The 23,912-nt window shown below is 40.6% G+C and overlaps 1 protein-coding gene across 3 annotated transcripts in view; it reads left to right on the forward strand.

Annotated features, from left to right (window-relative positions):
* Arhgap28 (Rho GTPase activating protein 28) overlaps positions 1-23,912 on the forward strand; it is a 175,619-nt gene that overhangs the window by 118,555 nt on the left and 33,152 nt on the right. For all 3 annotated transcript variants that reach the window (XM_074070311.1, XM_074070312.1, XM_020185711.2), the window contains exons 4-9: positions 3,674-3,766; positions 10,744-10,833; positions 17,846-17,930; positions 20,160-20,308; positions 22,222-22,387; positions 22,507-22,598. In XM_074070311.1, coding sequence (XP_073926412.1) covers positions 3,674-3,766; positions 10,744-10,833; positions 17,846-17,930; positions 20,160-20,308; positions 22,222-22,387; positions 22,507-22,598 — 675 coding nt within the window. The remainder of the gene's footprint in view (positions 1-3,673; positions 3,767-10,743; positions 10,834-17,845; positions 17,931-20,159; positions 20,309-22,221; positions 22,388-22,506; positions 22,599-23,912) is intronic.

A 23,912-nucleotide genomic window follows, 5' to 3' on the forward strand; every position in this document is an offset into this window, starting at 1 on the left:
GGATGTGCCAGTGTCTCCCTCCTCTGGAATCATGGTGTCAGATAATACACACAGAGAGACACCAGTGATGTTTGGCTAGAGCAAGAGGATACCAAGCAAAAGCAGCAAGGGGAAAAGATGTGGTGCCAAGTTGCAGAAACCAGGTGCAGTCTTGCAAGAATCCTCTCTCAGTGGTGTCACACTGACAGAACCAATTCCTTCAGCTACAGACTGTGACAATGCATGTGATGTGCTGTCCAAGAGCAAAACTCATCTCAGCCCGGGAGCCGCGGGTGTTGGTGTGGGGATCACATTGGGTACCCTCTGCCCAGACTCCCAGCAGGAAAGCAGCTGTTGAGCAGAAACAGTATCATTTGCGGTTTGGGAACGGTGAGTGAGTCTTAACATTTAGGAAGTAGTGAGAACCCTTGAAATTCAGCTTCTAAGGTGCTGGCCAAGGGAATTCAGTTTCTAGGATTCCAGCCTTGCAAGCAGGCCTCTAGGGAAAGCAGCTCAGGCCTACTGTAGGTACTCTTTTTTTTTTTTTAAATAAAGAATTTTCAATATGAGAGGACAGATTTCTGCGTGTGGGGAGTAAAACTCCCATTTCTCTGACAGTGATCACCATGCTCAATCTTGTGTGTCAGAACAAAGCAATTACATGGTTTACTGATCACTCAGTAAGTGCCTCACATGCCAGACAATACCAGAAAAGTGAGGAGATGTAGCCATTGTACACAGATTGTTGTGTATCAGCCTAAAAATGAATTTAATGCACAAACAAAAGCAGTAGCAGTAGTTGCAAGGTGAGGCACGGTAGTTCAGTTACTGAGCAGGATCCAGTTGGCCTTTGACTGGAATGTCTGTGAAATGATTTGGTATCAGCCCAAGCTCACTCTGCATTTGTCCTTAATCTGGCACCACTAGCTCCCCTCTCCCCCGCCCCTGCTAAACTGTGCACCCCTTTGGCTGTAGTATTGGTGTAAGAGAAGCAGTATACTCTCTTCTGTATCGCAGAGAGTGAGTAACTTAAGTGCCAAGAGACCATAAGGGACCCTCCGGCCACTACGCCAAAACAGGACTGAGCTGGGACCTAGTATCGGATCCCTTCTTCCCAGTGTCCTCAAAACTGGTATGCTGTTCACTCTTTTGCCACCGGCTTGCACGGTTCTTCTTGTTTAGATCTTAAGGGCCTTATAGGTGATATACTCTCTATACAAGAATGAATATAGAAATCTTAAACTGCTGAAACCACCGTAAGAAAGGGACTAAGGTAGAATGTAGATAATTAGAGGAGATAAACTAATTGGGGTATGACACAGATATACATGGAAATACCACCAGGAAACTCCCTGTGTAACTACTTTTATCTCAAACAAACAAACAAACAAAAGTGACATGTTTTTCTCTTTTCTTTTCTGCAAAATCAGAGAACAGGAGGGTGGAACAGGTCCTGCCAAGGTGGGAGGGTTGGCACCAGTGGAAAGGGGGAGGTGGCGGGGAAAGGAGGGAGGAGGGTGAATATGGTGCGAATTGTGTGTACATATGCATGAAATGCAAAAGTGATAACCTGTTAAAACTATTCCATAAATGGGGTGGGGATAAAGGAGAGCAGTTTGTATTCGAGTATCATGGATATGATACACTGTAAGAAATTTTGTAAATGCCACAATGTACCCCCACCCTGCACAGCAATAAAGGAAAAAAAATAAACTAATTTTTAAAAAAGCTAACCAAGGTCAAGTGTGGTGCCACACACCTACAGAAACCTGTCAAGTTTTACCCTCCTCACTACTCAACTGCTCACCTGTCTCTAGAATGAGAAAGCAAGGACAAGGACAGAGGATCCCAAGTCACAGTGGGACTTTGTCCTGTAAATCCATCATAACTAAGTTGAAAGTATTACTGAGTCAAAAATGCATTGAAGGGCTGCAGCTAGGGGTGCAGCTAGGTGGTAGAGCACTTGCCTAGCAAGTGGAAGGCCCTGGGACCCTTCCCCAGCACCACGCACACACACACACACACACACACACACACGTGTGCACGCACACACACGCGCACACGAAGCATGAAATATACCTAACCTCTGGCACCCCATAGTTAGCTAGAGCCCACTGTGGAGTGTGTACTGTTTCCCCTTAGGACCCTGGGACCTGTAGCTTCCTGCTGCTTTCCAACTTCGAGAGGACCAGACTGCATACAGCTAGCTCGGGAGAACATCCAGACTCATAGCCCATGAGTAGTTTCTACTGAATGCATGTCACTTTCATACCATCCTAAAGTCAAAAAGTCCTGAGTGGCACCACTACAAAGTCAGGAGCAGCTGTGCTGTTCTTTCTCACAGCAAATGACAAAGGCTAGCATCGATAAAATTATGTCAGAGGCTAATAAAAATATCAACTTCCACAATCACACATATTACAAAATGCTAGATTTAAGCAGACGGTACCTTTAACCCTTTGAGCATATCTGGTAAGAAATGTCTCTGGATACTAAATTTTTATAGCCAAAAAACATACCTCCTAAATTGATAAGCCTGAAAATGCTAAGCTCTAAATTTACTCCCTTCAGAATCTGTGGATATTGGCTCATTTGTTTTGTTTTGTTTTGTCGTTGTTGATGACAAATGCTGCTAAATCTTACAGCTTATGCAAGAGGCCCATAGTACAGTCCCTCACAGTCAGAAACCTCTCTCCAAACACACTTCCTGCATAATGATATCATAGCTTTCCCAGTAGTCAGTGAACAGGAATGAAATACTTGGTTCAGCACTGTGTATTAATGACTTGATTAATACAATGCACTTCCAATTTCCTGATTGAAAAACCCTGACTATTCTTTCTGTGAATTTGTAAACTATTGCAAAATGCATTTATAAAGCCTGGTTTTAAAATAGCATGACTTTATCAGTAAGTTGCATCAGTAGAGAATTAAAAGTTTACTTTTCTTGTAAAACAAGAAGCTTCAGGTAGGAAAGGCAGGACTGGTATGGCTATGCTAGCACATACTGACCAACCTTCTCATCTTTCCATTCTGCCCCCCTCTTAGCATGTGGGCTGATATTTAGTATTTATAGGATGTCTGGGGATCACAGATACCATGTCCCTGTTCCTAGAAGAAGCCACTGGCCAACTGACTCCATCCACTTTAGTAAGAAAACATTCAGCTTCCTGGGCATTCCACCAAGTGGAATCCCACTTTTATCTCATCACATGCAGCCTTCACAGGATCACACTTGGTCTTTTTAGTTAGACACACAGTGTCTTGGAGCAAAGTCAGGATATTCATATGCTAAAGAAGAAAAGAAAAGGGGATTTTGGCAGACAGCTAGCAAAGCCTGCTTCTGGGACCAATTCTATTACAGTGCGTGACATTTATGTGGATCAACACGATTACGGATGAATTTGGTAAGTGCTGTTAGCAATGCGTAGGTAGCCTTTAGCTTGGTGTAGCTCCACACAGCTATACACACACACACAGCACACATGTGATTTTATATATCTTAATGTAATGGATAATGGAGTGCACAATCACATTTGCAGTGATACACAGATTTATTTTTTAAAAGCCCAACTCAATGATTGTGAGTGCTTCTTTTTTTAAAAAAGATTTAATATTCTTACTTTTTTTTTCTTTAATTAAAAAATTCTCTAAGGAGCACCAGTACCATTGAGCCTTTCATTTCTTTTATTAGCCAGATGATTCTTGTGACAACCATACCACTCCACTGGATGGCACCGAGGAAGAAAAAGAGCTACCAGGAGTTGTCAAGACAAGTGATCCTGTGGTGAGTTAGTTTTGGGAGGGGACCTGCGGAGAGGAACTGAAGAAGAAACCTTTTGTTATTTATTTATGTATGTATTTAGGCAGAACTGGGGTTTGAACTCCGGGCTTTGTGCTTGCTAGGCAGGTACTCTACCACTTGAGCCACATCTCCAGTGCTGAGAAGCCATTCCTTTGAGATAATCATGCACAATTGAGGTGGTTGGATAATTGCATCAACATCCCTGTCAATTTGTAAGAAAAATATTGAGCAGTACATGAGCCCAAGTTCAATGGGTCTGTACCCAGTTACTCAAGGATTCTGAATTTTTTAAAGATTTTGTATTCTTGCAATTTTTTTTTTCTTTAATTGCAAAATCTCTTGTAGGAGTACCAGTATCGCTGAGCCACACATCTGCCTGCTGGCTCAGGGGTCCTCAGGTGTTCTCTTGCTCTCGTGGTGCCCTGACTGCTGACATTGCTTTGCCCCAGCTATCCAGGGTCCTCCTGTCCCCATTCCCTCACTTCTCCCTACTTCCGCAGAGGAGGGCAAAGCTAGGCAAGACGACAATGGCCAGGCCTTCCCGGAGCACAGTAAGGAAAGACTGTTGTATCTATGGCTTATCCAGATCTCACATCTGTTTCACTGGCAGCCCTCTTCTAAGCTATTTTTTTTCTTTCTTGGTAGAGCTTCTGTGATTTATTTTTCCATCTTTGTATTCCTTCTCCTAACTTCTTCTCAGGTAGAATAAAAGTAAAATGACAATTTCCCTACTGTGATGGTGTTGGGCAGGACTTTTACTTTGAAGAGGCAGCTGCAGATTGGACTCTGGTGTACTTAAACCTCCAATCATTTTCCTTCACCATGTAGGGGATAAAGTACTAGGTAGCCATTTCCAGAATTTTCTTATTTGCTTGAATTCTTGGTACTGTTTGGATGGAGAGTTAGGTGGATTTTGGTAAAGAATCATCATTATTTCCAAAACCCCTCTGGCCACTGCTTGTGTGAATGCTGCTGCAATTTTTTTTTCCTGTTTTTTAGTTGGGTTTTGTTGATTCTACTTGACTTTAGGAGAGAAAGCCTTGGTCAACTGGCTTAACTCTCATCTTGTCATGGATTATAAACCCTCTTATTCATAGAAATAGTATAAAAACTCCATTTGGTATTAAAATTACCCCACCATCCACTCTCTGCTGTTATTTCCAGCCGTGACTCATTGGAACCAACCACACATCTGAGAATAAGTGAGTTTTCTCTCAGGGACAGACGCTAAGTTCCCTAGTATCAGAATTGTTCTATCTTTTCTTGCCTTTTAAAATGGACAAAAGATTTAAACAGACACTTCCCCAAAGACATTTCAATGGCTCTAAGCCCATGAAAACATGCTCAGTGTTTTTAGTGATTACAGAAATGCAAATAAAGCCACATGCAATCTCAGTAGAGTAGAGACCCTGTGGAAGGGGTAAAATGACAAAGACTGACCGCCAAGGACATGGAGCAACAAGAACTTTTTTCCATGGGGAATGTAAACTGATTGATTCATTTTGAAAGAGAATTTGACAGCTTCTTAAATAGGAAGGTTATACTTACCCTAAAACCCAGCCATCACACTATGGGGTAGTGTGTATTCACACACACACACACACACACTCTAAATGCTTACAGCAGCTTTATTTGGTGTAGCCCCAAACTGAAAACAACCCAGATGTCCATTTATACGTAAATGGATAAACACATGGATCTATCCACTCAATGGAATTCTATTCAGCAATTAAAAAGGAATGAGCTATTGACTCCTGCAACATGGATGGATCTCAAAATAATTAAGCCATGTGAAAGGAGCCAGACCAAAAACTATTTGGCGTATATAAAAGTATAGAAAATGTGAACTAACTCAGGGTGGTAGGGATAAGGTTGCCTGATGACCTGGGGTAGGCAAAGAGGGGCAGGAAGAGTGATCCCAAAAGGGTGTGAGAACTCTTTTGTTTTGTGAGGGGAGGGATGTTGGTTTAGGTTATGACCTTGACTATGGAAAGGGTTCTATATTTTTGTGAAAACTCACCCAAACTCATCAGATTGTATGCTTTATATACTTTAAATATTGCAATTTAAATAAGCAGGCGATTGTATGTGCATTTAAATATAGTTTAATTATGCAGTTAATCGTATGACAGCTATATCTCCATTAACCGGTTAAAAAGAACTCCTTATTAAATTTTACAATTTCATTTATGGTCCAAATGTTTATTTTGCAGTAAGCTACTTAGAGTGACTGAATAGCTGTTTGTGTACTAGATGAACTGCATCTTTGATTTTAAGTCCCAAATGCCATAAACTTGGGCATTTATAAAATATTTACAATTGAATCTGCAATCATCAGAAGCCTGGTCTACAAATCACTTCTTGTACACATAAAAGAAGACATTTCCCTTATGCTCAGTCAACATAAATGAAATATTTAGTGGAGATGTTGGTTTATGGAAAAGACAAAGTAATCAATCTAGTTTGTTTCCAATGTCTGAAGTGAAAAATCAAATAGTTAGACTTGCTATTGATTCACAATTCATTGCAAAATACAATCATACCATCTGCTAAGAATCATCACTTTACATCTGTGTTTGCTTCCTGTAAAAGAAAAGCTAAGGAACCTTGATTTAAACGAGTAGGAGTTTGTTTTAATCACAAAATAAGAAACTGATGATGGATAAACCAAAGCTGGTATGACTGCAAAACATGGCAGCGTGAGTACAGAGGACTGACTTCCTCCCATAATGCACTTGTCGTGTAGACGTAATCCTCACACCAACACAGGGATTAGGAAACGGCACAAAACCTTAGTGTTCCCAGAAGATCAGCACGGCAGAATTTCATTGTGACATCCATAGTAGCACATTAAGGGTTGTCTTTTTTTTTTTTTCCTTTTAGTTTGCTTGGACCTCCTTCCTTTAAAAATCAGCCTCTCAGCTGGTAGAGTGGCTCAAGTGGTAGAGTGCCCATCTAGCAAGTATAAGGATCTGAGTTCACACTCCAGCACCACCAAAAATCAACAAACTTAAAAATCAGCCTCTCGAGGCTTTTTTGTTCACCCTTTCTACAACTTTTGAATTTTATGAACATTGAATTCCTTTCTAACTGAGAACTGTGTTTTCTTCAGTTTCTGGACATTTTCTTCCATAATATCTTAAAGTAGTTTTCCCCCCGTTTCCTGTGTCTCATCCTGCTACAACATGTAGATAGATGGTTCTTGCTCTACTTGAACCAAATTTCATTATTTCATAAATTTTCTCTTACATTTTCCTGTTTGCAGTGTGTTCTAGATTTTTTTCCACTTTAACTTCAAGATTGATAGATTTTTTTCCTTAATTGTGATTGTTTCACTCTTTCTTTGGAAATTTTCAGCACACATATTCTTATTTCCCAAGAACAACTTTCTCTTTCTAAGTTACTCATGGTTACAGAAGCACGTTCTGGTGCAAAGCAGCAATAGCCTCTTAAATCTCTCTGAAGATAATAATTTAGTTATTTTTAAGGAATCACTTTTAAGCTTTTTAAATATTGAGGTATGATTTACAAATGCATACATTTTAGGTCTTTAACTCAATTTTAACAAATGCATTCACCCAGATAACCACAGTCATTCAAAGCATGGAACTTGTCCACCTTCCCTGATGTCAGTCAGGCCCTGTCAGTTGATGGTCCTCCCTCCCTTTGAGGCAAGAGCCCTTGTCTGATTTCTAAAGCCATAGGTGACTTTATCCTTCCACTTTCATGCAAGTGGAATTGCATGATGTTCTTTGGCTTTTACTCAGTCGTGATTTTAATATGCACCTATTTGTTGCCCATAGTCCTATTATAACTGACACTGTTACATTGTACAAATGTATCACTGTGCAATCTAATGGTGGTCATTTGGATTGCTTCCTGTTTGGGGCTTTTGGAAACAATGCTGCTGTGGACATCACATGGTATAAACTTATTTCTCCTGAGTAAAGAGGCCACATAATTCAGAATTTTGAGAAACACCAACCCCACACAACCTCATCACCCATTGCTCTTCAACTCAGCAAGGAATAATTTCATAGGTTAATGTGAAATTAATAAATTCTGTCTTAAAAACAAGTACAGGCAGAAATAACAAGAATTTTTCTTTTGCCAGTACTGGGGCTTGAACTCAGGGCCCTGCACATGCTCAGCAGGTGCTCAGTCACCCCCTAGCCCTTTTTTGCTTTAGTTATTTTTCAGATAGGGTCTTGTGTTTTTGTCTGGGGCCACCCTTGGACTTTGAGCCTCCTGCCTTGATCTCACATGTAGCTGGCACGACAGGCACATACCGCCACACCTGGCTTATTTGTTGAGATGAGCTCTTGCTAACTTTTTGTCCGGGCTGGCCTCAAAGCATGATCTTCCCAGTCTCTTCCTCCTGAGTATCTGGGATTAGAGGAATGAGCCACTGTGCCAGACTAGGAATAGTTTTTATGCCGGATGTTGTCAACCAAAGGTTGGTTTCTGTGGGTGAGCTTGCACGGAAAAATAACTGACTGCCAAGTAAATATTTTTCAGTATCAAATAAAATATAAGTATTTAGTGTTCTCTGGTGACTTTCCATGTGTAAACATTTCATATGGAGAACATGTTAACTTTGGGGAGTAATTAGTGATGCAAACACGAGTGTTTCCTCACAGTGGCAGCTAAGGTCCTTAGACTGTGCCTCCAGTGGGGAGCGCTCTAGCCAACACTGCATCTTGAGGTTCTTCTTGCCACGCCCCCCAGGCCACCCTAGCCCCTGTCTGACTGTAACAGGTCGCAGAGGAGCATGGTGGGTCCATGCAAAGACTGTGCCCAAGGAAATGCAGCAGACCCGCAGTTTCCCAGGTCCTAACCTTTTCTGCAGAGCGGAGCCTGATGATTTTCAAGGGATCGATGTAGAACATGGTGTGAGTTCTCCACAATTGGGCAGATTTCGTTTTCTGGAAGGCCAGAGTTGTTTGTATGTTCATGCAAGTGAGTGGGTTGCATTCACTTTAAGGTGTGTGCAGGGGGAGGTGAACACACATCCCAAATGCAAAACCCACGAGAGATGAAGAACTGGAACTGCGTACTTACAGGCAAAGCTCACTGCCTCTTCTGTTCCCCCTTTCATTGTGACCTCTGGAGTCCCCTGTCCCTGCGCCCCTTTCCTGGTGCCAGTAGCCCATCCACCCAAAAGCACTCTGTCCTTTTTATTACACTGCGTTTTCAGCATTTTCCCTGGGATTATATTTAAGGGCTATCTACATATTTATGAGAGGGAGGTTTACTGGCTTCCATCTTGGCAAACATTGCTTAAGTAATTGCCTGTATCCATTTCCTACTCTTTGCTTATTCTTTATCATTAGCTTGTGTTTCTCTTCATTCCCTAGGAATTTTATTTTATGCTGCTTTTTAGTACAGGTACTTCATCTACAAGTTGCTGTCAGTTGGTCTGCTATGGAATTCTTTGCTGATTTCTAGTGTTGTTAAAAATCTATTCCTGTAAAAACTATGTATGTTTTTAGACACGGTGTAGTGACACACATCTGTAATCCCAGCAACTCAGAAGGCAGAGATTTGGAGTATTGTGGTTTGAGGCCAGCCCAGGCAAACAGTTAACAAGAACCCCCATCTCAAAAGTTGGACCTGGTGTTACACATCTGCAATCCCAGCTACTCTGGAAGCCATTGGAGGATTGCACTCTGAGGCCAGCCTGGACCAAAACATGAGACTGATCCAAAAAAATAACTGAAACAGAAGGGACTAGAGGTGTGACTAGAGTGTGGAGGTGTGGTAAATCACAGCTTAGCAACTGTAAGTGCTTGAGTTCAAAACCAAACACCACACATACACAAAATATGTGCATGTTTCTGCCATTTGTAGTAGTTTGGGGTGGGAGGGGATTGTTAGTTTGCCATATTGATTTAAATTTCTCGTATTAGTTCTTGGGTTTTTATTTGTTTCTTTAAGAAGCTCTTTGTTGCTGGTGGAGTGGTGCAACTGGTAAGAGTGCCTGCTTAGCCACTGTGAGGTTCTGAGTTCAAACCCCAGTGTTGCCACAAAAAAAAAGTTCTTTGTTCATTTTATAAAGAAATCTATAGAAAACTGAGACAATATCATCAAGTGAAATGAAATATGACAGTTTTTTTAAAAGACGAAATATTTTCATTAGCAATACGATTCCCCAGGTAAAAGAAAATAATATTTGTGTCTTAATTTCAGTAGCGTCATTGTGCACTACAAAAAAAATCCTTTTAGCTGTAGTCATTTAACTAAATTCTGTGCACTACCAAAAACAGTCATAGAATTTACTGAAATAATGGAGAAGATTAGATAAGTCAAGTTTGCATTTGGCTTCCTGAAATTAAAAACAAAACAAAACAAAAAAAACAGTGGTGATTTTGCTTCACGTGGAAACATTCAACATACACAGTCCAGGTCTGACTAGGCGGCCACATGACACCATCTTAGCATGGACACAGCCAGATTTGGTCTTTGGTCCCTGCCACCCTTTGTCTCCATCATCCTTTCTGGTACAAGATGCCTGGAAGTTCCAGGCTGTCATCTGTGGTCCTGTCACGAGCATGTGGCCGAGGCTGATCTTTTGGGTCAGGAAAGCCTAGTGTTCCCAGAAGCACCCTTGGTAAGATGACATTTGTGCCTTATTGGCCACACTGGTCACAGGATCCCTCTTAGCTGCAAGGGAACCTGGAAGTCATGGGTTTTGACATAACACCTAACTCCCTGGAACTTGCCCAAGATTGTGTAAAGGCAAGTAGTTTGCACAGATACTGCTGCTATCATTGTCTGTCACTGTGAGCACTTAGGTGGCTCACAGCAGTGTCACGATAGGCTAGGTGCAGTTGTCCAGGCTCAGGCAGCCATAACTTCCTTTGTGCCCATACCTCTCAGTATGCACACATACTGGAATGCACAAACATTTTGGAAAATGTTTGCTGGAATGAGAATGGTTCTTTTATTTCTCCATTTAGCCCCATGATGCTTCTCTCAATGATACTACCCTGTGTGACAGGACCCAGGATGAAGAGAGGTCTTTTCTAGATCCCAGCAGAGGCTCCATGGTAAGTCACTGCATGTCAGCATAATTGCAGGTCAAGGCAAAATTGCAAGTTGAGACATCCAATGTAGGAAGGTAAGAAACAATTTCTTCAAGACAAATTAAGACACCACACTTGAACTCGGACTGCAAAGAAACCACAGCTGCTGGCAGACCCACCAAGCTTGTAAGAATTAAGGAGACTCAAAACTTAGGAATGAACATCTAGGTTTGAAAGGGGACCCAATGAGCTCATACCACTGTGGCCAGAAATCAAAGGGTGTTGTTTGCATGTGTCAAGTGTGAAAGAATTTGTTGACGTTGACCTTCTTTGCAGAGTTCTCACAGAAAAATACCAGAGGCTTGATAGCCTGGCTTAACCTCATCTCTTATGCAGAAGTCCTTTTAACCACAGGGTAAATTAGAAAGCTTCTTCCTGGTATTAAAGGCTCTCTACCATTCCAGCCTTACTTTTTGGGACTCACCCATGTAGACTCTTTCTTTGGGTAAATTCTCTCACTTGACCTCCAGAAACAGAATGTGTACTTTTGTTCATCAAAAATTCTTGACATTCCCCCAACATCCCTCACTACAGTCACACTCAGTGTCTCTGAGCTGATGCTCTGACAAGAGGTTGATATGACAGACCTCCCCCAGAAGATAGTGAGAGACCCCATTAGCTGACTTGGAGACTCTTTGTTGGAAATTAATGGAAGGCCATGTGCTCACAGAGAGAAGGCACAGTCTAGTGTACCTCAGGGGTAGTACTTCCTCAATCACTGCCAGTTTTGAGAAGCAGAATAGCTGACATTTGCATGCACAATACATCCTAAGATGTCACCGTTGTTCAGGGAGGTAATGCTTTTGCCCTCATATATATTAGCTTTTCTGTTGTGTTTTTAGATTTTTTGATTATGAAGTTTTGTTTGTTTTGTTGTGTTGTGCTTTTGTTACACAGTGATCATATGAGAAGAAAAAAATTCAAAGGACTCTTACCAATGAATAACTTACGTATAATTCTGTAGGTTATGGCAGAGATAGGCTGAGGGGTGCACATCATGTCTGAACCCCTGGCTGTGAAATCAACTCTTCTTTTCTTTTTTTTTAAATTCATATGTGCATACAATGTTTGGGTCATTTCTCCCCGCTTCCCCACCTCCTCCCTTATCCCCCATCCCCTTCCTCTCCCCCCCACCCACCCCCACTACCTGGCAGAAACTATTTTGCCCTTATCTCTAATTTTGTTGAAGAGAGAATATAAGCAATAATAGGAAGGACCAAGGGTTTTTGCTAGTTGAGATAAGGATAGCTATACAGGGAGTTGACTTGCATTGATTTCCTGTGCATGTGTGTTACCTTCTAGGTTAATTCTTCTTGATTTAATCTTTTCTCTAGCTCCTGGTCCACTTCTCCTATTGGCCTCAGTTGCTTTAAAGTATCTGTTTTAATTTCTCTTTGTTGAGGGCAACAAATGCTATCTTGTTTTTTAGGTGTCTTACCTGTCCTCATATCTCCCTTGTATGCTCTCACTTTATCATGTGATCAAAGTCCAATTCCCTTGTTGTGTTTGCCCTTGATCTAATGTCCGCATATGAGGAAGAACATACAATTTTTGGTCTTTTGGGCCAGGCTAACCTCACTCAGAATGATGTTCTCCAATTCCATCCATTTACGAGCAAATGATAACATTTCATTCTTCATGGCTGCATAAAATTCCATTGTGTATAGATACCACATTTTCTTAATCCATTCGTCAGTAGTGGGGTATCTTGTCTGTTTCCATAACTTGGCTACTGTGAATAGTGCTTCAATAAACATGGGTGTGCAGGTGCCTCTGTAGTAACCTGTGTCACATTCTTTTGGGTATATCCCCAAGAGTGGTATTGCTGGATTATATGGTAGGTCAATGTTTAGCTTTTTAAGTAGCCTCCAAATTTTTTTCCAGAGTGGTTGTACTAGTTTACATTCCCACCAGCAGTGTAAGAGGGTTCCTTTTTCCCCGCATCCTCGCCAACACCTGTTGTTGATGGTGTTGCTAATGATGGCTATTCTAACAAGGGTGAGGTGGAATCTTAGTGTGGTTTTAATTTGCATTTCCTTTATTGCTAGAGATGGTGAGCATTTTCTCATGTGTTTTTTGGTCAAGTCTTATTTTCCCATTTAATACCATGCACTGGAATGACAATGACAGAGAATGTCTCTAATTTAAGATTATCTCCAATTCACCCTATTTATTAATGAACTTTGGTAACTATTGGAATATGGAGTTATCTGCATTAGAGCTTCCACCATTGTGCTATTCCTAGGTGATGGGAACTCCCGCTCTATACCCTTGCTGGGGATCCTTTATTTTCTGCCTCAGCTGGTGGCACCATTTGCCCAAGAATCATCCCTATGTGTCAACGTCAGCTCTGCCTACCATCTTGTCTCTTCATACCCACCTCTGGGACCCACAGGTTTTATCATGGAAATGGTTGTCGGCTGTTTCTGCTACTGTCAACCACTTATTTAGTACAGAAACTCATCATCATCTTTCTGTATTACTGAAATAGTCACCTAACTGAGATCCTGGATGTTTGCTCCAAGCCATCCGTCCACAGCTACAAGTCACCCACTAAAATACAAGTATTGCTAGGTACTGGTAGCTCATACCTGTAATCCTAGCTACTCAGGAGGCAGAGATCAGGAGGATCACAGTTCAAAGCCAGCCAGGGCAAATGGTTCTTGAGACCTTATCTTGAAAAAACCCTATCACAAAAAATTGGGCTGCTGGAGTGGCTCAAGGTGAAGGCCCTGAGTTCAAGCCCCAGTACCTCAAATGAATTATTTAATTTAAAAATACAAGTATTGTTTACAGCTCCAGTGGGGCTCCAACATGCTCCTGACATAGTGCATCTAGCTGCCTTTAACAATTCCAGTATCTTGTACAAGCCAACAATAGAGAACACACAAAGCAGAATTTAACATAAGAGAGTTGGATAATTCACTTGTCAAAGAAGAGGACAGAAGGCATGCCTTGTTTTTCAGATCTTTCCATGGTGTTCCATGACCACAATTTTGTTTATGATCAGAATGATGCTACTTAGGTTTTTATTTCTTCATTCTTTGCTGATAATACTTTCCCACATCACTGACTCATCCAGTCACTCATTCAGCAAATCCTTATTGAGTACATACTGTCTACAAAGAGGATTCTTGATTGTTTGAGGGTGTAAGCAAAAGAAAATGATCTCATGTGGCAGTCATAGATAGTTGCAGGTAGGACTACTTACCTGCGAAATTTCATTTTTGTTTTCCTGAAAACAACTTGGATGTCAGTAATGACATCAATAAAGCAGTATTGGTTCTAAAAGAAATCTCATTGGCACCAATCTCCAACTTGACTTACTTTGGGTTGTTTGTTAATCAGAGTATCTGTACTTACAAATGTTAAAATGGTAAGTTGCTAGAGTAACCCACAGGTGCTGACTAGACTTGTACTGAAAGTGCTCTAGAACTTCTTACCATGAAGAAACTACATTTTCTGAGTCTTGGGTTCTTGGTTACAAGGAACTACCAGCACCCCATTTGGCTCCCAGTCTCTGTGAGGTTGTAGGATTTGCAGTAGTAATTCAGTGAAGTGTGTTAGGACTTCAGGGTTCTTGGCCATGACACCTGTAAGAGTAAACTGTCCTGCCAAGATGAATTCCCTGGGCCACATTGACAATAGTTACAAGGCTTAGAAACTGCCACAGTTTCAGGGGGCCATGCCTCCAAGACTTGGTCATCTGACCTCAGAGGGTTCAGAAGCTTGTGCTACTGTTGTGTGGTGGAATAAGACAACAGAAGTAACCTAACTTTGTCTTTTCTGAAAGGATAGCCTTGACCTGACCAGTACCTTTTTTTCAACCTTTAAACTTTTCTGTATGTGTGAAATGAACACCTTATAAACAACCCTCCCCACCCCCCACAGGGGTCTGTCTCTATGGTTTGATTTGAAATTGACTAGGATAAGTTTGCTGTCATCAAAATCTGCATCAAAATTTTCTTTTCCTCTTCATAGAAATGTTTTCTTCCAGATGAACTCTTAAAAAGACTATGCCTACTCCTTTAAAAGATCTCATTAGGACTTTTCTTCTAATCTTTCATCATAAAGTAGAATCTTTGTTCTAGGATTCTAAGCCTTATCATTTCTTTAATGTGGAATGCAGGTTGAAGTATATCAAATGATCATCTAGGATCTAGTCAAATGAGTACTGTACATTCACCAAGTGTAGACAGAAAATCTTCCTTAAATTGCATCTGTACTGAACATACACAGGCATTTTTCTTCATCACTATTCCCTAAGCAATACAGTACAACAGGTATTTATGTAGGGCTTACTTTGAATTAGGTATTATAAGTAATCTACAGATGATTTAAGGCAGACAGGAAGTTATGTGTAGTTTCTATACAAATATTACACCATTTTATAGAAGGGATTTGAGAATCCATGGGTTTTTGTGTCCACAGAAACCAGTCCTTTATGCATACCAAGGGATAACTGTATATATGTCCACTCAACCTGCTTCAGAGCTCAAGGACTATTTGTGGGTGGGCCTGGTCTTCCTTCTTCATTCTCCATGTGATTCTCCTGCTTTAACTAGAGAGTGTGCCTTTGTTTTGTTTTTAACACTGTGTTTCCAAGTCTCAGCATCTCTGTCTTTCAACCCCTTCTATAATATGAGCTGACCCTCTGTATTAATAAATTTCTTGTGTTTTCCTAATGTCATGACTCAATTTTTGGAACATCCATCTTTCCATGATCTTTCGTGCTGAAAAGTCTCAGTTATCCCCACACCTGAAATTCCTACCTCCATCTCTGGCCCAAATGCTTTTACCTGTCTCCTCTGCCTTTGTAATTCTTTTTCCTACATTGTTCTTGAGTTCCAACTCAAGTTCACTTCATCCAGAGAAACCCCTGGGACTCCTCTTCCCTCTTCTACCATTTTCTAATAGCACACACAGTTCCTATTATAGAAATAAGCTCTTAACACTGGATTGCTTGTCTTTTAATAACATTCCATAAGTTACTCTGTTTCCTCATTGTAAGTAGCTCAAGAACAGGGATTATGGCTGAAACTTCTGTCCCACAGTAATTTATATCACAAAGAACAGAGACTCCTTCAGTACAACAGGCTGGCTAGAGGCCAGTGAAACCGGCTGAGCAAATGGACCCTTTCCCACTTTGCCAATGAAGAAATTAACATTAGTAGGTTTAAGTAGCTCAAATCTTCAACTTGAAGTTCTAAATCAATTTTGACTCTCAATTCAAAAGAAGTCTTCTTTCCCATAGGGAAGTTATTTCAAAGTCTGACAAAGCATTTCTTGGTTGGAAAACTTCAGGTAACCACTGAAAAGTTGTCCACACCTTTTTAAGGATTTTAAGATATACATATATATATATGTGTATATATGTATATATGACATACATATATATGACATATATATTTATGTCAGCTTTACACTACTATAGCAAAATCCTGAAGAGGTCAACTGATAAAGAGGAGAGGTTAATCTTGACCCACAGTTTTGGAGGTTTTGGTTTAGAACTTCAGGTCAGTGTGTTGCTTTTGGGTTCATGGTGAGGCAACATATCATGGCAGGAGTTCAACAGTAGAGCAAACCAGTCACCTCACAGGGACTAGAAGCAAAGAGAAGAAAGAGGAGGGGCCAGGAACCAATACTCCCTTTATGGAGTGGGCACACTATCAGTGGCCTAAGATACCCCATTAGGCCCCACCCTTTAATGGTTCTACCACTTCCTGGTCATATAGGTTGAAGACCAACATATGGCCCTTTTGGGGACATTCCAGATCCAAACTATAGCAATGGATATTCTTTATTCTGTAGTATTAGATTATAGAGTCACCAAAAATATGACTGATAATCAACTATATTGTCCTAGGCCTTTTTCTATCTTTTCTTCTAGCAATTACAGTATATGAGCATCTGTGTTTTAATAATTGGCCATCTATTTGCATTGTGTTTACACAGTTAAAAGTCTATCATCTCCTTTGAAATAAAATGGGGACAAAAGGGGAACACAAGGCTCAGAATTTGAGATTGCCTTGTGCAATCTGTAGCACCTGGTAAAGGATCTTTTGTGAAACAGGTGTTCAGTTACTGCTAAATAAATATGAGAATAAAAGAAACACCATCATGCTCTTCGGGGTAAGAATAGATTTTATGTGTGAATAGTATATAAAAGATTCTTGATAGAATAGCAGATTTTCACAGTCACATATTCACAGCTAATAACTCCCACATTAAAATTTATAGGATTTGCAGCCTGGTGTGGTGGTGTATCCCTGGAGTCTTAGCACTTAGGAGACTAAAACAGGAAATCATTAGATCTAAGCCAGCCTGAGCCCCAATACCAAGACCTTGTCTCAAAAAAAAAAAAGTAAAATTTTTAGTAGGATTTCTGTGCAGATTTTTCACTAGTACCCTTCCAGACATAAACAGTAACTCACTGGGCACTTGTACACTTGCAAAGAGATACTCAACTTCTGATAGTACTACAGGAGAATCCAATGCTTGGGCAGGGCTTCCTGAAGAAAGTATCAAATTAATAAGGAAAACAGAATTAGAAGAGATACTTAATTTTTTGTTACTTACTGTCTATATTCTTCCATGAGAGAATTGATATGTTACTATCAGTATAATTAGTATTAGGACAAAATATATCAAGATTAACAAATGCTATTGTCACTGCTAACTCATATGACATCAAGCATGGTAATTTATACATCTTAGCAAAAGTATAAGTAGCAAATATTTCAGAGAGCTAAGAAGGTGGAGTTATATCGACCTCTACCTGATCCCCTTTTAAGTAGCCTTGGTGAGCTCTACACCTTAAACTGAAGGTGGAGGTAAAATCTGGGCAGGCCATTGATGACATCAAGGTTTTGTGTGTGTGAATAGAATTCTTGTTTCCTATGGAACATGCAGGATTGCATTGAGGGGCAGGTTGCCTTTGTGGTAAATGTCTGTGTTCATCTTTCTTGGTTGGCAGTCTACACTCGATGCTATTCCCAACATCCCAGTTCATTCCAACGGATCTGCAGAGCCTGGGCAGTCAGTTCAGGACGTATTGAGTGGTGAGTGACATGTGCCGCCCCCTCCCCGCCCCCGCCCCAGTGAACTTGAGCTGTGTCTTCTCACATTGGCTCTGGCACTCAGTACAGTTAACAGAGAGTTTCTTTTTCTTTCCTATTGTTTATTTTTAATATTTTTTAAGCTGATATATAAAACATAAATTATATGTATCAATGTGGTATCATGTGATATTTCAATACATGCATACATTGTGTAATGTTTACATCAGATTAAACACAGATATCTCCTAAACATTTATCATTTCCTTGCGGTGAAAACTTTCAAATTCCTTTCTTCTAGCTTTTTGAAGTGCACAGTACATTAATCCTTATCTGTAGTCTCACTACTGTGTAACAGCACTCTAGAACTTCTTGCTTCTCTCTGTGACTTAGTACCCATCCATCAACTTCTCCCTGCCCCTTCTCCTAGGAGTGAATTTCTAAAACCAAAATGTAAGTGTGTATTTCTCCTCATTATCATTCTTTGACTTCTGGTACTCTCTTCCCATTCACCTACAAATACCATCTTCTGTCTCACCAGGCAAAATTAATTCAGCCAAATGGGAAGCAGAGTCTTTTCTTCCTTTTCTCCCACCACATCATATAGGAGCTACTCACTTGAGCAGTGGCCCCATCCAGTTCCTGAATTATTCCTGCAGTACATGCTGTGCCAGAATGGCTTGGGACAGACAGGATGTGGGAATTGCTTTTATCTGGGCCACTTCCTCTTGAGACCTCCTGCTCCTAGAATGGAGTCAGAAAGGAATCTCAAATCCTCCTTACAGAAAACAGGCCCCTGCAGGCCAGGTTTTTGTAGTTCTTCCAAGTTTTTCTGAAATGCATGCACTCCTCGTAAAGATTAAGTCCATGCCTTCAGTAGTCACACCTCAAATGAAAGGAGTTGAGTTGATGAAAATGCTCTAAAATCCATTATGGAACTAAAAAGCTTTGACTTGTATACTGTCACGGAGGAATCACATGACATAATCCATAAAGCTGATACCAAACAAATACAGTCAAAGCCAAGGGACTTGCCACAAATGATTCCTAATCAGTCTAGTCCAAATCATGCCGTTAAAGACAGAAGTTACGTGCCATGGTCCAGTGGTTTGAAAAATTGGCCTGTTTAGTTGCTGTTCTCTAAAGAATCTGTCCATAGATTCTCTTAAGGTGTTAGAATACTGTTTTAACAATTTTTCATTCTCCCTTTTGAGTACATGCTTCTGTATGACAAGTGAACAATCACAACTCACCCTTTGCCATTTTCTAAACTGCTTCATTTCTAAATGATGCATCCACTTGTGATTTCAAGTAGTGTTCTTATTTAGAATTTGTCAGTCTCTTTGCTTAAATTTCTCTACCCAACTTTTAATGTGCAATTAATTAGGACTTCTATCAGTTGTTCCTTTTGTTCTATTTGGTTGTCTTATAGTTAGGGTTTATAAAAGAGGGCAAAAGAGAATCAAGAGTTCTTTTTGTAATCAAACAATTCTTTACTTTGCTTATGAACAGTTTCACCAAGTGATGAAACAAGATGACAAGCCCAAATCAGCCAGAAATTACAGAACAGGATTGCACAAATGATTTATGATTCCCTGGGGTTTGATCAAGGAATCCTTTGTCGATTCTCCAAGTAGCAAAGCTTGAGAAATGCACTGCTATGGGGATCCCTTGTTACCCAGTCACCTTTTCCTTAATGTGTGTCACACAAGGTGAGGGAGCCAAGATTTAATTACAGAAATTCAGGTTAATTCACCTGCCCAATCTAGCCATGAAGACCAAATTGAATGTAAACAAATCTTAAGAGGCAAATATTCCACAGTTTAGAAAAAAAACAAAAAAGAGGAGTAAAAGTGGAGTGGAACCAAGGCAGAAATCTCCCCCTTTCTTCTACTTCAAGCTTCTGATTTTCTTATAAGTAGCATTGGGTTCTAAATGGGTTTAATTTTGATATCATAAGAGTATTTACAAAAACCATGCCTTTTTTGATAAATAATTCTCAGCAAATTTCATGACACCTAAAAAGATAAAATTTTAAACATCAGATTAAATAGGAAGTTTGGGTAATGATAGAACTGTGTTCATGTGGAATCTATGGTACCACATCCTTGCCTAACTGAACTCTGGGGGAATCTGATGTTTATAGGTATCCTGGTAAGATTCAGTGTTTGTTTCACAGTAAATACTATTGATTGATTAAATGACATATGAAATGATCGATATGTCTTGTAGTTTTAGATGATGATGATCTAGAAAAGAACATTCCAGCAGAGGCTGAAGAGTTGTCTTTTGAAGTATCTTATTCAGAATTGATTACAGAGGCTCCAAAAAGAAATAAATTTAAGAAGTCAGAGATTAAGAAAGAAGACTATGCTTTAACTGTAAGTAAAACCTTTCATGATCAATCTATAACTTCCTGTGACTTCTCCTGGGGTCAGAACAAGGTCAATCTCTGTATCTGTACAAGGGGGTTGGAGAGGCCAGCCATTACTTGGGGTGCTCCACCAGTTGGGGCACCATTTGTTGTTGTGTGCATAGCCTGCCTGGCTGTACGTAGCAGCCCTGGGTTGAGGAAAAGTCGTGAACGTGAATACTTAAATGCTGTTTTACAGACTGTAGTAGTGAACTTGCTGGCATCCTGACAGACACCCAAGGTAACTCCATTTAAATGAGGAAAGATGTATTTTGGCTCACAGTTTTGGTCAGTCGGTCTACTCCTTTTGTGTCTGTAGTGAGGCAGCACTCTATGGAAGGAGCACATGATGGAGCAAGCTGATTGCCTCATGGTGGCCAGGAAATAAAGGGAGACACAGGAAGGGTCCAGGGTCTCTATGTTCCTTCAAGGGAACACCCCCAATGACCTAACTTCCTTCCACTAGGCCCCACCTCTTAAAGGTTACACATCTCCTAATAATGGCACAGAGTTGTGACCAAGTCTTTAACACATGTAAGTCTTTGATGACTTTCGGAGGACATTGAAGTCACAGATATCACAGATGAAATGGGGTTGTCACTTGGCTTGTGAGTTTTCTTGCACTTCAAAGCCATATTTCACTTATAAGTCAATGCAGCCCCTACCTATAAGTACTTATATCTCTGTACATTACATATCACAAGGGACTGAAAGTCATGTCATAAAACAAGAATTGACAGCTCAAAGGACAAACACTAAACTCAGCAAATCCAATGGCAGAATTTATATTATTACCAATGGCCAGGCATGGTGGCTCATTCCTGTAATCCTAGCTGTTTGGGAGGCAGAGATCCAGAGGACCCTAGGATTAAGGCCAGCCCAGGCAAAAAGCCAGTAAGACCCTATTTGAATCAATAAGCAGGCATGATGGCACTAGTCTGTGATCCTGGCTGTATGGGAGGAGGCCGTAAGTAGGGGGATTATGGTCTGAGGCATTTAGCTTTTTGTAAGAGTTTAGAATATCTACATTTGATTGTAGGGGTGGGGGAGGCAGTACTAGGGTGTTAACTCAGGGCCTTGATCTTCCTTGGCATGGGCTCTACCACTTGAACCACACCCTAGCCACTTTTTTCTTCTTCTTACTTTTTTTGTCTGGAGCCACCTTGGACCACAGTCCTCCTACCTACACCTCTTGCATATCTGCTACTATGGGCACACACCACCATGCTCAGCTTATTCTTTGAGATAACATCTTGCTGTCTTCCCAGCCTGGTCTTGAACTGTGATCCTCCTATCTGCCTCCGAAGTAGCTGAGATTATAGGCATGAACCTCTGAACCCAGACCTAAATTTGATTTTTAAGGTAGAATAACTTTTCTCAGCAATCATGTATAATCAGCTTTGCTTGGGAGAGTACTAAGTGTCTTTTAAAGTATGCAGAATGGAATATATGAAGCCTGATTGAAGGACATTCACTGCCTTCCCTACCCCCAAAAAACTGTTCAAAGTTCTCCTGGGAGGTAGCTAGGAGTACCCTTGTATGCACGTGCTGTGTGTAATCCAGATTAAAAGCCCATTGGTACGTACTTTCCATTTGATGCTTTGTGTAGAGGTTGCCTGACAGCACAGGTGCTCCTTGTGAGAAGGCAGTTCCCACGACTGGGCTGGCAACGAATCATATCCTCAGCCCTCTATTTTGTTGCAAAGAAGTGTTGTCGTGGTCTGCAAATGTCTTGCAAGGCATGCCCAGATGCTCCTCACAGACTTTTCCCAAATATCATGCTTTGCTGTACAGATTTTGAATGTCCAAGGTGGCATCTGAATGAAGGTGTTATAATTTTCCTTTGCCTTAAAAAGTAACTATCTTCACTTTATATTTTAGAATTTTTTTGTTCAGAAAACCAGATTGGGGTTAACTGAAGCGAGAGACCTGTCTGCTGAAGATCTGAAGAAGGTCCGCCATCTTTCTCTGATTGAATTGACAGCCTTCTTCGATGCCTTTGGAATTCAGCTCAAAAGGAACAAAACTGAGAAAGTGAAAGGACGAGGTAAGAAGAAAACTACTGCTTCTGGGTGTGACATTGACACTGGGATAAGGGCATGCTTTTCTGATTTCTTTTCTCTCTTTCTCTCTCTCTCTTTCTCTCTCTCTCTTTCTCATCTGAAGACAATGGGATTTTTGGAGTGCCACTTACAGTCCTCCTGGAAAATGACCGAAAGAAAGATCCTGGAGTGAAAGTCCCCCTAGTATTACAAAAAGTGAGTAGAATGTGAATGAATGAGCAACTCAGAGAGCCTCTGCTTATGATTTGGTACTTTCTGAACCATGAATGAGTTTTCTTTTAGATTCAAAGACACTGAAACTCTTAGCAATCAAGTCCTAGGTGATCCTCAGCTTTGTTCCATGAATCCTTGAAATGGCTACAGTGCTTAGACCATTTGACTTTTGTATTAGTCCCTTTTTCATTACTGTAACAAAACACCCAAGGCTGGATACTTTGGAGGTTGAAAGTCCCTACAGCATACTAGTGCCATTCTGGTGAAAGCTCCTTGGCTGCATCACCTCACGATGGAGGACGCCACAGTGCTGGGGGCATGTGTGAGAGAGATCACATCACCAGACAGAAAGCCAGAGAGAAGGGAAAGTCCAGTAACGACCTCCCACTAGGGGGCACCATCTCAGCTCCGCCACACTGAGAACCAAGCTTCCAGTTCATGAGCCTTTGGAGAACACATCATGTCCACACCAGGCATGGACACACATGCTCTGTCTCCATGGCTTCCTTCAGTTACATTTATCCGAATACTTTTTCAAACATTGTGCATATGTATATGTTTGTGTATATTTGGTTATTCTGTCTGGAGAAAGATAACCATTAATTACTAACTGTATTTTCAGACCGTAAAAATATTTGCCGAGATACATCATAAGCTGTATTTAAAAATGTGTATGTATAATCATTTAATGAATTTTCATAAAGTCTAAAACTCAGCTTATTCTGGTTCTTTTTCTGGGAATAGGCAGATTGGATACAGTTAGACAAAGAGAATTTTGGTGAAAGGAAACTTTTTTTTAATGATTCTATCTCAACTATCATCTGCGACTCTTGTGACTATCATTGCTAAATATATGAGTTACTTTTAAGGTTTTTTTATAGGCAGCACTTACTCAATAGTGACACCCAGTGGCACAATTAGAATTCTATCCCTTAACATAAACCTTGGGTTTTTAAGTGATACATAAAAATATTGACTGAACAAACATATCGACAAGGGAGTGAATGTGATCATACCATATTCATCCATGGAACTACCATAACAACCTCCCGAAACAGCATAACTGCTACACAATTATAAAAAATGTGGGAAAAGAAAAATGTATACTTACTTTACTACACTACCAATTCTACATCCCTCTTCTGTTTTCCTATGTTTTGCTACTAATTCCTCAAATAGAGCTACTCCCTCAAATCCAGTGACTATTGGCTGGTGATAGGAGCAGGGAGGGTGGCAACAAGCTAGCCTCCACGCACAGGGACCTTTCAAGGGTCACTTCCCCCAGGCAGGGATATG

The sequence above is a fragment of the Castor canadensis genome, chromosome 4 (assembly GCF_047511655.1).
Source record: "Castor canadensis chromosome 4, mCasCan1.hap1v2, whole genome shotgun sequence".
In the NCBI taxonomy this organism is placed as follows: domain Eukaryota; kingdom Metazoa; phylum Chordata; class Mammalia; order Rodentia; family Castoridae; genus Castor; species Castor canadensis.